General features: G+C 35.5%; 1 protein-coding gene across 1 annotated transcript in view; it reads left to right on the top strand.

Annotated features, from left to right (window-relative positions):
* The first annotated feature begins 1,019 nt into the window (after nt 1-1,019).
* Nucleotides 1,020-16,416, top strand: part of sptbn5 (spectrin, beta, non-erythrocytic 5) — a 50,170-nt gene continuing 34,773 nt past the window's right edge. Inside the window, 16 exon segments of the mRNA XM_073812426.1 lie at nt 1,020-1,103; nt 2,414-2,555; nt 10,778-10,945; nt 11,160-11,264; nt 11,357-11,532; nt 11,618-11,846; nt 12,843-13,477; nt 13,602-13,740; nt 13,842-14,065; nt 14,236-14,389; nt 14,735-14,935; nt 15,046-15,252; nt 15,395-15,539; nt 15,650-15,786; nt 15,886-16,089; nt 16,179-16,331. Coding sequence (XP_073668527.1) covers nt 2,433-2,555; nt 10,778-10,945; nt 11,160-11,264; nt 11,357-11,532; nt 11,618-11,846; nt 12,843-13,477; nt 13,602-13,740; nt 13,842-14,065; nt 14,236-14,389; nt 14,735-14,935; nt 15,046-15,252; nt 15,395-15,539; nt 15,650-15,786; nt 15,886-16,089; nt 16,179-16,331 — 3,000 coding nt within the window. The 5' untranslated portion in view covers nt 1,020-1,103; nt 2,414-2,432.

Below are 16,416 nucleotides of genomic sequence, written 5' to 3' on the forward strand. Positions count from 1 at the left end.
TGATTGGTTAACGTGGTGCGAATATCCGCCAAAGTTCAGATTTTTCAACTTGCTATCAGACCTTGCTATCTGCGCCGTGCGTTCCACACCTATCGCGCTGCACCATTCGCACTTACCGCACCGCAGGATGCCTATTCGCATCTTTGCATTAACTTAAAATGTAAATCATTAACGCTTGCCGCCTCCTCCGTGTCCGGTGTGAACGCACAGTTAGAGAGTCTTGTTAAAAGATCAGTTTTTATTATGCTGTAAATACATGTTGATAAATGTAATTGTGTATGTTAATCACAGTGACACTATAACCGTATGTATATTTTAACTATTAGAGATCAGAGGTGGAATACATTAACTGGACTGTGTGACTATGTGACATGAGGTCAGATCTGTTGGTGAAAACTTCTCTCCTCAACATACAGTAAATGATTAGTGAGTCTGTGCAAGAAAATAGTAAAAATAAGATGACTGTAAAAATACTATTGTCATACTGTTGTTTTGTCGCTCGTGTCTGCTTATATTTTTGACTTTACACTTTGCTTCGAAATGTGTTTTCTACATATGGTTTAATGAGTTTTTGAAAATATGTGGTGACGTTCAGCCACCTGTTAATGTGTAATGCATTGTAAAAAAGATGACAATTTTATACACCCTTTTATATGGAATAAGGGAATGCAATAAATAGTACAAAAAGTGACAAATATTTGTTTCTAACACTTTGTTCTTGATATTATCACACTAAGCAAACAAGATCGATTTTTATGCAGACTTTTTTTTTTTTTTGGAATGACAAACATTTCAGCTGATGATGAATCCGTGAATCAATTTTAAATTCCATTGTGATGGCATGACTGTACCTGGATGAGGCTGGTAAGAGGTGTGTTCTGCTGAACTGCATAAAATATAATGAATATAACTGCAACCTTTACCCCCCAAGCAGGAGAATGTCAGGTGAGTGAATTGCCCTCCCTTTCACTACATTACCCATACCAGCTTCAAAGTTCAGTTCACTTCTCAACACTGATCAGTCTCAAAGAGGATTACTCTTGAAAATAATACATTTCGTAGTATGATGAAAGTCTGTGATTAGCACTGAAAGCAAAGCGTGGGTAAGTGAATTTAGAGTTTACTTTATGTTGTGCACTTGTATGTGTTGTGCCTTAATCCAAACCTAACTTAATCTAAATAAATTTAGGCAAACTTGACAATCTATAATTATGATCTATACAACATCATCATCTATTTTATGATATGCAATACTTCCTTGTATTTTTTTGTAATAGGCCTAGCTGTGGGACATGAAAATCTGATGTTTATGAAATACAATACATCAAGAAAGTTTATACGCTAAACATTCCTTGTTTTTAAGTTTAATTAACTTGAATTTACAATTCATTTCAACTTTCTTGACTAGTGAGGAGTTGCGATAAATTATAATAATAAAGTTGAACTAGCTCAAGTTATTTTGACTTTATTTTTATTATATATAGCAACTCCTCACTTGTCAGGAAAGTTGAAATAAATTGTTATTGGGAATTGATTAGACTAAAAAATTTAAGTGCAACAATAAATTAGCATTTTCTGATGTTTTATTTCTTTGAATGATTTGTAATGTGTATATATATTTAATATTGTAGTATTGTTTCTTAGTCTAGATTTAAATGACATTGCACAAGGTGTCTATTTTATTTTATTTATACACTATTTTATCCAATACCTATGGCCGCTTTTAAGATGTAAACTTATTATTACATTGTTTAACCTTGAAAGCATTAAGGCCTTAGATCACCACCACTGCATATGTAATGCTTGATCACAATGTATTTGAGAGTGAAAAAAATGATTAATTCAATTTACTCAATTTTTTTAAGTTAAGTGGTTGCAATCAATTTATTTAAGCTACATTTAAACAAAAGTTTTTTGTTTTGTTTTTCTAAAAAAAATTTGTTTAAATGTAGCTAAAATAAATTGATTGCGACCACTTACCTTAAAAATTTAGTAAATTGAATGAATCATTTTTTTTCAGTGATAGTGATTTGATGACTAATATTCAAATTAGATTCAAACCATTACAGAACTTGAAATGTTAGGTATTTTTACAGTGCTTTAAATGTCTCCATAAAGTCAGACTGAAGTACATAAATCATTAGGATGTCGGGTGTGATTACTCTGATTGTTTTTCACTTCCTCATATGTACAGATAAGCTAGATCTATTATCATGCTAAGCACTTTCACAATGAGACCTTCCATGGTCTTTAAAAATCCCAAATCTTAGAGATCCAAAAGCTAAGGCCATCAATCATCTGAGGCTTAATGTTTAGGCCAAGTTTGTGCGAGTATATAACATGAACAAGGTTTTGGAAAAAAATAAGACATGTTTCTGTCTTTTGCATCTATTTTTACACGTGTCTTAATCAGACGCAAACACAGTCCAGAGATGTCTCGACACGTAGATGGAGAGGAATCGGATGGGCGATTCCGAGAGCTTCAAGAACAGCGGATGATGGTGCAGAAGAAGACTTACACGAAATGGATGAACAGTGTTTTCTCAAAGAACGGGGTACGAGCAAGCATTCTCAAACAATGCAAAATTTAAAGGGGACATTTCACACTTTTTTAAGTGACTTTTTATAAGATGTCAAATAAATCTTTGGTGTCCCCAGAGTGCGTATGTGAAGTTTTAGCTTAAAATACCACATAGATATCATGTTAAAATTACCACTTTGTAGGTGTGAACAAAAATGTGCCGTTTTTGGGTGTGTCCTTTAAAATGCAAATGAGCTGATCTCTAAACTAAATGGCAGTGGCAGATTTAGTGGCGGTATTATCTCCTTCTGACATCACAAGGGGAGCCAAATTTCAATGACCTATTTGTTTCACATGCTTGCAGAGAATGGTTTACCAAAACTAAGTTACTGGGTTGATCTTTTTCACATTTTCTAGGATGATGTAAGCACTGGCGACCCAATTATAGCACTTAAACATGGAAAAAGTCTGATTTCCATGATATGTCCCCTTTAATAACACACATAACATATGTGTAATATAAAGTTACTGAACCTGAAACGGTCTTGTGAGCTACTTTGATTTACTATGTGAAATGCTCATTCCAACACGATTACATCTTATAAACCTTCGAACCCAGTCATGATTATTTTTACTATTGGCGATAACCAACATTCTTACATGTCTCATGACGTTGGGAGAGTTACTGTAGTTTGTTTTTAAGGAATTCAGCTCGCTGCTTTTCAGGAACACTATCAGACGGAGTTTAAAAATAATGGACGAGAGCTGTGTTGGCAGGCACACAGGAAGGAAAAGTCGACAGTTAATTTTTAGTCGCAGTTATGAAAACCTTGACAAGAGAAGGAAGAGTACGGTGTAGAAGACTTACCGCACAATGCATTGTGCTACATCACATCAAGTCCCAGACTTTACAATTCTCCTTTCAAGAGAAACTAAATGACATTATTATTAAGAGAACTTACATAATATGACATTACATTCGTTGATACAACAGGAAGATGTTAAAACAGACAAGTGGTTCTGCAATGACTTTCCCTAACTTGTTAAGACCGAAGTATATTAATAGCTGTGCACCGGCAGCTGTCTAAAAGAATGACATGTGTTGAAATGTTTCCCATTTCCTTTTCCTCTTCCGTAGTTGCTCCTGTGTATTGTTCTGCATTAAACAACATTGTTCATAACATGTTTATTATAAAAGTCCACTGATACTTAAACAATAGCAAAATATTGAGTTTCTCAGATACTTGGTCTACGATCTGTGTGTAATTTTATGATTGTACTTGATGTGCTATTTTATAAATGATTGAGTTTTATGTTGGTACACTGTAAAACAGATTTGTTTGTTCAAATTTAAAAAGTATGTTACCTGGTTACCTTAAAATATGGAGTTAATTAAACTTAATTAGTTGACTCAAAAATATTAGTTGACTTTTATTTGTTGTAAAAAATTTTACCCAACTTTTTTAAGTTGAATTCACTCAAAATTTTGAGGCAACAGATAAATTACTTTTTTAGGTTGAAACAATTTTTTTTAAAAGTGTACTGTTAACGGGCCAGATCATAATTCTTGCAATTATCAATAATGATAATAATAAAAGCTTAAGAGACTAAATGGTTATATGAATGTGCATGGAAAGTAGAGTACATTTTTGAAGACCTATAAAGGAGGGTGTGATCTAAACTCCCTTGGTTTATTCCCTGGATAAGCAGAGCCTATTGGAGACTGTAAGCAGATCTGCTTAGAGACACTAGATTCCCACAACACATGAATTAGGGAGTGGCTGCTTGAAAACTGAGAGAAAGACACATGGATTGTGACTCACTCCATAGTGGAATACAGATCAACCTGTTCAACCACAGCCAGCTTATGGTTTCTGTCTGAACTTGTTGAAACGTGCATTGTGCCTACACTGTAAATTTTTTTTGCCTCCCTAACTCAAAATTTTCTAGTGACTGGTAACATTGACATTTTTCACTTGGGCCAATAGATTTTCTGTGAATTGAATTTTATCAATTGTGGCAACGATCTTTAAACATTAGCTCAATGGAAAATAACAGGTTGAGCCAATTGAAAATAAGAAACCATGTTTTTTGCCCAATTAACTTTTTAAAATTGTGGTAGCATTCTTTTTTTAATTTACCCAATCTGAAAATGTATATTGGTAAAATTATATTGGTAAGGAATCATGCTGAATTGTTTATTTCCCGTTGTCCTAATAGAAAAAGAAACACACAAACTATTTTGTAACATTTTATTCATTTTTTATTTATTTGTAATACCTTAAAATTGTAAACATACAGAAATGGTCTGCATACAATTGCACAGTAGACATTAGAAAATAATTATTTTTAATAAAAAGTTTAGAAAATATATTTTACAAATATTTCCAAAAACACCAATATAAAAGTGTGGAGAGTTCCTCACCCAACGTTAATCACAATTTCACTTGAATTTAACATTCTCACACGAAGTAAGAGCTTATGAAACTACTTTAAACACTTAAACATTTAAACAATGCCTCATAACAGTTTAACATTAAACACCTAAAACATTCTACAAATTGAAGGCATAAAGTCTCACAAATTTTCCAGCACAACCTGCTCACTGGAAATGAATCTTGACATGGATCAGCAACAGCTCAGTGTTTCACGAATTCCCATTTTCATGTCACGTGTGTAAATCACCAAAGCCTTGGTACTCTGTAAGAAGTAAAAAAGTATCACTGAGTGTACATGTACCAAATGAAGCCAATGTAACAAATAAAACCAGATCAATACAGAATATCCTCAAAGTTTACACTTCTGAACATAGAAAAACGGCTGCTATTAGCTATATTGCTGTTCAACATTATGAAAATAAAACAGTTTTTATATAGAAGTACAGTTATTTTGGTATTGGACATTTTTCATTACTTTATTATAGTTTGACTGAAAATATCCTTTAGTGAGACTATGGTAAATGTGTGGTTATATGCTTATCAAACACAAACAATAGTAAAACTATGGTTAATTTTCTAAGAGATGAATTGTTCAAGCAAACCTAGGTACTAATGTTAAGCTACTTCGTGTTGGTTTTATATTCGATTACTTACAGTACAGTTAACGCGCTGATTATTTAAACATCTCATCCGTTTTGGGCGGTGTCCTTGCACTTATTTGAGATTCGCGCCGTTTAGTATCACCTGCAGCTTTACAACACCAGCTAATAGACCAATTTAGAGTAGACGTCACAGTTACGTCACTGCAAGCTGCGCGCGCAATGCGGTTGCAGAAAAACAGTGGAAATGAATTAGACACGAGTGAAAAGAGCAAGATAACTCACTGGAAAATGTCCTGTTGTGCTGTTAAGTGTCAGAATAAGAATGCCAAAAAAGGTGGCTTTCATTTTTATAGAATACCATCGTCGAAGACATCATTTGAAGATAAACGTAGGTGTTTATGATTACAATAAGCCCTTAAACGGACAGAATGGAGCAAGGAAATCATCTGGAAATCTTTTAATAATTAGAAAATAAGTAGAGAAGATGTCCGGTGTTCTGTCGAAGTCTGTTCCCTCCATGTGTTTCTTATAGCGTTTTTATCATGTTACAATTATAATTTATTAAGGAAGAAATAATAGAAAACAGGAAAATTATGAAATATTTAATAAACGCTATTATATATAATACATGATAGTATTGCTTTTACATGTACTTTAGCGATTCAGACTGTAAAAATAGCAAAAAAGAACAATACATATCCATTACATACATGCATATCAGTAGCCAAGCCATTTAAACTTTTTATCTATCTAAAAAAATAAACGTAATGTGATTAAAACGCTATAAGAAACATTGCACTAAAGGGAAACATAAAGGAATCAGACTTCAACAGAACACCGGATCCATAAAAATCACGGTTTAATGCTAAAACACTTCACAACCCTACTGCGGAGCAGTCACTTTCTGCAACCAGTTTAGCTCCGCCCACAAAAAACGTCATCTCTGTTTGCAAACACGAAATTGGTCTATAGAGAGCGTCCTTTTCATATCTACCCCTCGTGGATTTCATGACGCAAGATGACGACGGCAGCATGCGCGGCGCAGATCGATTGGCACATGAGATCAATGTAACGCGAGATATAAGGTGTGTTCGACTTCATGCGGCGCTGCGCAGACCGATCGGCGGCTGACTTGAAGCAGTGCATTCCGGTTAGTACTTTTGTCCGACTTCAGCTGGCGCTGCAGGCACGTGACTGTGTCATATGGTTTTTAAGTACCGCGAGAGCGTTTTTCGAGAGTAGCCGGCTAGCTCAGCCGGTGCAGCTTCTCCAGAGCGGCTGCCCGGAGTTGTGATGACGTAACAGCTTTACGTGATTGGTCGCCTCATTGATGACAACGATCACGTGCGTTTCAAGTTTAATCCAACCTAGTTCCACTAATAAACATTATAAATTCATGTTTTAAAACAGGAAAAAAACACTTTAATATGCTTAAATCTGTTATATTGTGTCGTGTAATAAAATAAAAATGAAAATAACAAACTCTATTGGTATTTTAATAATATAGGCTTGTTTCCCGTTATTTTCGGGTATACAGTATAAGCAGCAATTAAAATATTCGATATAAAATGTTTCTGGTTGCAACTATTTATTAAAAGGTTTGTTTTTATCAAATTCAGCATCTAACTAACTTCATTTGCGTTTAAAAGCAAGGAAACATGGCGCACACGTCACTACGGCAAGCAGCAGGTGTCCGGCTTGACGGCTCCGTCTTCAGTTCCTCCTTCGACTGCAAGCGGCAAACCTCGCTGATCGGTCTGCGCAGCGCCGGGTGATCTCGAACACACCTAGTAGCTTTTGAATGGCTCTCGCGGAACTTTGATGTCATGGGTTGATTTGTCTGCGCAGTGCTGCATACAGTCAAATACATGTAAAGAATGCGTCAGTTTCGTGAAGTCCAGGCCAAATACAGAAGCCCCCACACTCGTTATATATTCATTTATTTAAAAAAACACAACAATTTCTCTCTAGAAAGGCGCAGGTTGCAGGCAGCCTTTCATGTCTATGTGTGCACGTGTGGGCGCGGCGCAGCGGCTCTTAATAAAAAAACGCACCTAAATCTCGAAAAAGCTAACAGTTTTCATACATATATGTTTTATAAGAAATACAAATATATATGACCTTTCCATTTCCTCACTAAATGAAGCGTTGCTCGGTGCGTTACACTGAGGAGAAAACATCATATGCTTTTGTTTGTATGCTGTAATTATTCAGATTTTCACTCAGTTTAACTAGAAAATAACTTTAAAAATACTTAAAAATGACTTAAATGTAAATATTTAAGTACTTACCATAACTTTATTGTAGAAAATGTCGATCATCAACTCCCACGCATCCACACTGAAGCCAATTAAATTCAGGTGCATTCCCATACGCTTTTCTGGCTGAACACAGTCAACTCAGATTTTTTATTTGACACGATAAATTGGCTGAGCAGAGTTTAATATGTTCTGTGAATATACATTTTTGTTTTAAGCCAATTCTTTATGTTTTAATTACCACAATGCATATTTTTGTTTGGGGAGAATTTTTTGAAAGCAATATGTTGAGTCAATACTTAACTTTCAGTTTTCACAATTTTTTAAAATATAAATTTTGTACAGTGTATAATTCAAAAACCATCCTGTAGCTCAACTGGTAAAGCATGGCACTAGCAATGCCAGTGTGGTATGTTTGATCCCAGGTAATGCACATGCTCAAAATGTCCTACACTGCAAAAATTATTTTCAAGAAAAAAAAAATCTTAGTATGTTTGTATTGTTTTCAGTAAAAATATCAAAAAATTCTTAAATTAATATAATTTTCCTAATGAGCAAAACGACACAAGAAAACAAGTCTAGTTTTTAGACCAAAAATATCAAATTTAAGTGATTTTGTGCATAAAACAAGTAAAAAAATCTGCCAATGGGGTAAGCAAATTTTTCTTAAATTAAGTGTTTAAGAAAAAAGTTCAAGATTTTTTCCTTACTCCATTGGCAGATTTTTTGCTTGTTTTATGCACAAATTCACTTTTATTTGATAATATTTGTCTAAAAAGGTTACGTCTTGTTATTTTTCTCATTAAGAAAATGCATCTTGATTTAAGAATTTTTAGATATTTGTACTTAAACAGGAAAAAATTACTAAGTAAAACATTTATACACTGCAAAACAATTTCTTAGTATTTTTGTCTTTTTTCAGTAAAAATATCTAAAAATTCCTAAATTAAGATGCTTTTTCTTGATGAGCAAAACAACCCAAGAAAATAAGTCTTGTTTTTAGACCAAAAATATCAAATGTAAGTAATTTTGTGCATAAAGCAGGCAAAAAATATCTGCAAATAGGGTAAGCAAAAAAAAATCTTGAAAATTTTTCTTAAACACTAAATGCAAGAAAACTATGGAGGACCACAAGAGTAATGCAAAATGTAATAAAGAACTTCAATATTTAATAACTACCTGGAAAATAAAAATAGCAATTAATAGATTTGTTTAAAAATTCATTAATTAATCTATAAATAAATAGACAAAGTTATAAAAAAATCATTATGTAAGATTTTATTAGGCAATAAAAAGTGAGATTATAAAAATAACGTAGAAATGAAATATTAATACATTAATAAATAGTTCAAATTAATATAACAATTTATAAAAACAACATAAAATACTCAATAAGTTCATCATTTTAAATTGCATTTATAAATTCTTAATTAAATAATGGAATTTCAAAATGTATTTCAAAAAGCGATTTAAAAAGAGAAATAAATAACTGGATTTATAAATTGAATTACAAATACAGGTTTAAATTAGGCATTTAAAAGGGCATTTCCGTTTAACTTTTCGGTTTTCATTTTCCCAATGATTCTCCTTATTCTTTTCGCTATTGGATTTGCTTTTCGTTTTAGCCTCTCTATTTAGCTTTTCCGTGACTCTTTGGGTCCTTGCAAATGGTCAAATGAGAAATGCAAATTAGCTATGGCCAGGAGGATGTAACAAGCTCTCTGATTGGCTCTGATTGTACGTCATGCGCAGATTTATAGATCTCAGATGAGGACCCAAAGAGTCACGGAAAAGCTAAATAGAGAGGCTAAAATGAAAAGCAAATCCAATAGCGAAAAGAATAAGGAGAACCAACGGGGAAATGAAAACAGAAAAGTCAAACGGAAATGCCCTTTTAAATGCCTAATTTAAACCTGTATTTGTAATTCAATTTATAAATCCAGTTATTTATTTCTCTTTTTAAATCGCTTTTTGAAATACAATTTGAAATTCCATTATTTAATTAAGAATTTATAAATGCAATTTAAAATGATGAACTTATTGAGTATTTTATGTTGTTTTTATAGATTGTTATATTAATTTGAATTATTTATTAATGGATTAATATTTCATTTCTTTGTTATTTTTATAATCTCATTTTTTATTGCCTTATAAAATGTTACATAATGATTTTTTTTGTAACTATGTCTATTTATTTATAGATTAATTAATGAATTTTTAAACAAATCTATTAATTGCTATTTTTATTGTCCAGGTAGTTATTAAAAATTGAAGTTCTTTATTACATTTTGCATGACTCTTGTGGTCCTCCATAGAAAACTTGCTTACCCCATTGGCAGATTTGCTTGTTTTATTAATCACTTCAATTTGAATTTTTTGGTCTAAAAACTAGACTTATTTTCTTGTTTCGTTTTGCTCATCAAGAAAAAGCATCTTAATTTAAGAATTTTTAGATATTTTTACTGAAAACAAATTTTCTTGAAAATCAGTTTTTTGCAGTGTAGCTTTGGATAAAAGTGTCTGGAAAATGCTAAAATGTAAATGGATTTAGTGAAAGTAAAAAAAAAACAAAGTAGACATTTGTTACCTTGCCTTTGCAAACCAAGCTAAACTCTTATATCTCATTTTGGGATTTGGAGCATCAAAGTTTGATTTCAATCAAGGATTATAAAGTTTGACATAACCATACTCAGTTAATATTAAAGATATCAAGGTTATATTTTCACAAAAGTTCTTTACAGTAACTCACAAAAAAATGACTTTATCTGGGTTTCACATTTATAACTGTCACCTGATCATAGACTGTCTGGAAACCTTCACGGCTGAAATGTTTTTTTGAGAAAACATATATAAATGATAAAGAACAACAACTATTAAATGCCTTGGATGAATATTTACTGAATAATCAACTATTTTATAGAGGAAGCTGTTTTAATACTGTTTTAATGTGCATTCAAGGAAAAGGTTGAGTTGACTGATGTATATACTGAGCTCAAAACTGGTGTGCATCTCGTGCGACTTTTGGAACTCATCTCTAAGATTAAATTGCCCACTCCCAGTCGACGCACCCTACGAGTACACTGTCTGGAAAACAACAGCATTGCCATCAACTTCCTTAAAACCAAGGTATACTTCAAACAATCAAATAGAGAGAAATAAAGAAGCAAAAAATATTGTTGCAACAACAGTACAGTAACCTTATCCTTAATTTCAGACAAAATGTAGAATTGTTTGTCACTTTGAATAAAATGTAACCTGTAAATAAAAACTACAACTAAATAACTGTTATACTTCTTAAGTACATTTATAAGAATAAGTGCTATTTATTTTCTCCGTCTAGGTCCGGATAGATCTGATTGGTCCAGAAAATATTGTTGATGGAGACAGAACCCTGATCCTTGGCCTCATTTGGATCATCATTCTCCGATTTCAGATTGGATCGATTGTTGAGGTCATTTTTAATTTGCCATTGATCTTTATGGTGAACATTGTGATAAGACACACCAAAAGCCCAACTATGCCTCCAGGTGTTAACAGTCACTCCTTTAATTTCAGGTTGATGGAGGTCCCACTGGTGCTCAGCGTTCCGCAAAAGAAGCTCTACTGATCTGGTGTCAGCGTAAGACTGCTGGTTACACCAATGTAAATGTGCAAGACTTCTCCGGCAGCTGGAGAGATGGACTGGCATTTAATGCACTAATTCATGCTCATCGGTAGTCATTTAAAAAAATATTTTAATAACAATTGTAAGTTTAATGATACTATTGCACTTATGTCTCATGTTTAACACTGTTCCAGGCCTGATCTTTTCGACTACAACCGATTACGCCAGGATGATGCAAAAAGGAATCTGACCCATGCTTTCAGTCTGGCAGAGGATGAATTTGGTATAATGCAGCTCCTGGATGTGGAAGATATAATGGTGCCCCATCCTGATGAGAAATCCATCATGACTTATGTCTCGCTGTACTACCACTACTTCTCCAAAATGAAGCAGGGCCAAACCATCCAGAAGCGAATAGCCAAGGTCAGTTGGCCAACACATAGTTTATGTAACATGCTTAGGAAAGCATAATTATTGTCTGTTCAAATTCTACACTCTTGCTCCGCATTGTTCCTTCTGTGGACATAGATATTTTCACACACCAATTTCACCTAATTTAGGTCATGTGAAGCATTGGCGCCATCTGTTTGTAAAACTATGAACTGCCACTGCTGTAATGTTGAATGTAAACACTAATCTGATAGTTGAACCTTTTAGATTAGTGGAAGGAGGAGCCTTGGCTTTAATCAGATCAGTGTTAACTCTCTGCAGTGAAGGCTGCTAAACAATCATTTCTGTTTGTTTTTCTCACCTGCACTGAATAGTAAAGGAACTAGCTTTTAAAAGATGTTAACACTATGGATGAAGATGTCACACTTGAGCTCAGAGGTCAAGCAACGCCATTGACGTAGCGGCAGAATACATATGGAGAGAAACAAGGGTGTGAAGTGTGTCCTGTCTGTGCAATGCAAAAACTTTTACTTGCTGCAATGTTGGTATGCATGGACTGGGTCGTAGCTGTGGAGCCGTCTTAGCCGTCACAAACGTGTATAAATAATGACAGATCTCATTGGGATCTGCGGATGAATGGAGTGGAGATAAATGGAGCTAGGCTGTGAGATGGCTAGATTCTATGCTTGGTTTTTTTAGGACTCCCAAGTCAAATGACAATGTCCTATAGTGGTCATTTCAGCAGTCAGTGGATACGATGGCAGAACATGAGACACACAATTATTGGGGCACATAGGAGTGTGCCTGCGGTAAGAAAGGTGTGTATTGAGTAGACAGATTTCAGTGTAGTTGAACACATGGTGTTTGTAGTTTCATAAAGTATTCAATCATGCTGGTGCGTTTTAGTATAATGTTAAACTATTCGGTATTTGTGCTGCCCCGTGAATCTACTTTGGAAAAAAACAGTTTATCTAGGGTTACCTTCAACTAACATGGCTTATGTAAGAAAACTAACTTATCTGCCTGCAGATTGTAGACCTTCTGAAAGAGCTGGATGAAATGAAGGACCAGTATGAGAGCATGGTGTCTGACTTGCTACACTGGATCAAGACCAAGGTGGTGGAGCTGAACAACCGCTCTTTCCCCAACTCCCTGCAAGACATGCAGCGTCTAGTGGCCGCATTCAAGACATACCGCACTGTAGAGAAGCCTCCCAAGTACCAGCAAAGGGGAGCCATTGAGGCCCACCTCTTCAACTTGCGAACAAAGCTGAGGGGGAACAACCAGTGGGACTACGTTCCTCCAGAAGGTAAGGCAGTAGGGGACATCGAAAGGAACTGGACGTTACTGGAGCGAGCAGAATATCAGCGAGAGCGGGACTTGCAGAGTGAGCTAGTGAGGCTGGAGCACCTGGAGCAGCTCGCCCAGAAGTTTGACCGTAAAGCTACACTGAGAGAGAGCTATCTGAAAGACACTCTGGAACTCATCCAGAAGCAAAAAGTGGGAGGGTTGCAGAGTATAGAGGAGGCTGAGACAGCAGCTCGCAGACTAGAGGCACTCTGGGCAGATGTGTTGGCTCACGAGCCACGTTTTCATGCTTTAAGTGAAATGGCTGCTGTCATTGACAGGGAGAACTACCACAGCAAGGCGCAAGTGATTCGGAGGTGAGGGGTTGCATAAAGTTAAAAAAAGTGTAATTTCTCACAGCAAAATATTTAGCAAAGTGTCCATTTAAAGGTGTGTTAATATTTAGTTATCTGTATTATCTCATTATCTTGTGGATGACAGGCAGACAGAAATCATTAAGCAGTGGAAAGCTTTGCTTGAGCAGCTGCAACAGCAGAAAGAGTTTCTTGGAGATGTTGTGAATACCCTGGCAGTCCTCAGAGACGTTGAGCTAATTTCTCTGGACCTCAAGGAATTAAAGGTGAACAGATCCAGTTTCACAGAAAGTAGTAGCTTGTAAAGTACCCAACACAACAGTAGTTGCCACCCAATGTTAACATAATCTAATGTTCCTGCTCTTAGGCCCAGGTAGATTCCTCTGATATAGGCAAACAACTGCCAGATGTGGTTGCCCTACTGCAAAAGCAGGACCTGCTAGACACCCAGATCATTTCACTTGGGGAAGCCCTAAACACGATTAACAATGGGGTCTTAAAGGGTAAATATAAAGATGGCTCAAAAGTCCAAAAAGAAGTTAAAGACCTCAATGCCCAGTACAACTCCCTACTGGCTCTCAGCAAAAACAGGTAACCGTGCAAGCAATTTAGTTTTTAATGTTTCAATGATCAAATTGTGTGCATCAATATTTACCTTTGTTTTAAATGTGTGTGCAATTTTTGTACTAGGTAAAGATAGGGTCAAATAATCATTATATTCATATACAATGAAAACTTTTGCTTGCGTTTTATCACAAAAGGAGGAGAATCCTGGAAGGTCAGCTAAAGCTGTATGAGTTTTTCCATGACTGTGAAGAAGTGGAAGCATGGATATATGAAAAATGGTTTCTTCTGCAGGCAGCAGCACTGGGCAGAGACCTTAGTCAAATTCAGCAAGCTATTCAGAAATACAAGGTATAACTATCAAATAATATCAGATACAATTATATATTGCAATTCAGACCTATAATATGACCAAATAAATGTAAGAAAAAAAAGTTTACATACAATACATTTATCTTTTATTGGCTATGCAGTGATGCAGATAGTAGCTTTGTGAAGGGGTAAATGACAAAAGTCATGTTTTATCTTTAGCTTATGTTTTAATAAAACATGGCTATTGAGCAATCAGCAACAAAGATTGAAATTATCTATTTAAAAAAATATTTCATTTAATGTATACAGTAGTTAAGCACACAATCTTGTCTTAATTTCATCAGACTGGAGCTGCTAAGCTAAAAATTGTTCTGTGTGTTGCAGGCTTTGGAGGCAGAGATCCAGTCACAGGAATCTCTGTGCTCTAGGGTTTTGTCCAAAGGCCAAGAGCTATGTCGGGTGAGGCACCCCAATGAGCAAGACATCCAAAAGTGGACTCGGACTCTTCAGAAACAATGGCAGCAACTTAAAGACCAAGTTATTATTCGAAAGAACCGACTAGATGCAGCCAATATCATCAAACAGGTACAATATATCACCACCCAGGAACCAAACATTTGAATGGAAAGGCTACGGTAAATCCAGCAGAAACTGCTCAGAAAAATGTGTTTTAAACAGCATTTCTTCTTTCTCAGTATTTTGCAGATGTTACCGAAGCCAGTTCGTGGCTTGCAGACCTCAGGCCACTTCTCACTGATGAGGACTATGGAAAGGATGAGGCCAGCACTAGTGCTCTGCTCCAGCGTCACCAGAGACTGGAGAAGGAAATGGAAACCTACGCTTCAGAAGTGAACCGACTGGGAGAGCAGGCCAAGAGTGCTGCCCAACTTGCTCCTCTTAGTGTGAGTCACCACCAAAACAAACAACCCATTATGTAGGGCAAAAGCAAGGCCAATTATTTTTGCAATATATAATTAAAGGTCTAGTCTGTATGAATCATTGTACTTACTTCAATGGCACTTAAACTATTGTATTAAATTTAAGGCTGTAGCGCAGCAGAGCAAAATGGTACAGTACAGTGATTCATCTGATGGTGAAGATGAGACAGAGAAAAGAGCCAACAAAGAGGGCAAAGTCATTACCAAAGCTTTACTCCAAGAACAAGCAACGATAAGGTTTAAATACAGAGGTTTGCAAGCATCCCCTACTGCTAAAATTGAATAAAACACTACTTATCTGGTTTGGTGCCATTTATGAATCAGTTTCTCTGTTAAGTGCATTATTCTGAATGTGTTTCAGGTGATAAATTAATTTGGGATCGAGGAGAAATATTGACAATTGTCAGAAGAGAAACGGGTGATAAAATGCTTCTTAAGGACAGTAAAGGAAATGAACAACTGGTATCTTCCACATACGTCACAGAGTTGCCATCTTCTGTAAGTTTCTTCATCATGAGACAATAAAAGATCAAACTTTAGAGATCCAATTATTTTTTTTAATCTCCACTTTTTGGGTTAACATGTGACCAAATGCAGAAAGCACCACCTATAACCACAAACGGAGCACCCGAAAGCCCAAGAAGGAAAGTGAGTCGTCCTCGCCGCACTCGTTGCATGCGCCGTGGCACGGCTGAAATCTCTGCCTCATCATTGCCTGACCCACACTTCCAAAAAGAAACAATAGACAGCACACAGAGTAGTCTAGAACAGGACTTCAACAGCCTTTATCGTCTAGCCCAGGTAAACATTCAAGCATTTCCCAAGCATTGATCCAGAAATGTGCAAAGAGGAATCCATTTGTTGTTTCATTTTTTGCTTTTTCCTACCAGTCAAAACATAAGATCCTGGATGAGACTGCACGACTACACAAGTTCTACAATGCCTGTGAGGAATTTGAGTCTTGGATGGGGGACAAGGAAAATGTCCTCAACACTTTCAGCTCCAACTCTGATAACTTAGAAGTTGTGCAAGCCAAATATGAGGTCAGCTTTCCCTTCTGAGAACATGCTGAAAAGAGCAACAAAAGTCTGCCCAATGTTTATGTTCAAAGACAGCATAAAACATTTA

Source organism: Paramisgurnus dabryanus, chromosome 17, assembly GCF_030506205.2.
Source record: "Paramisgurnus dabryanus chromosome 17, PD_genome_1.1, whole genome shotgun sequence".
Classification (NCBI taxonomy): domain Eukaryota; kingdom Metazoa; phylum Chordata; class Actinopteri; order Cypriniformes; family Cobitidae; genus Paramisgurnus; species Paramisgurnus dabryanus.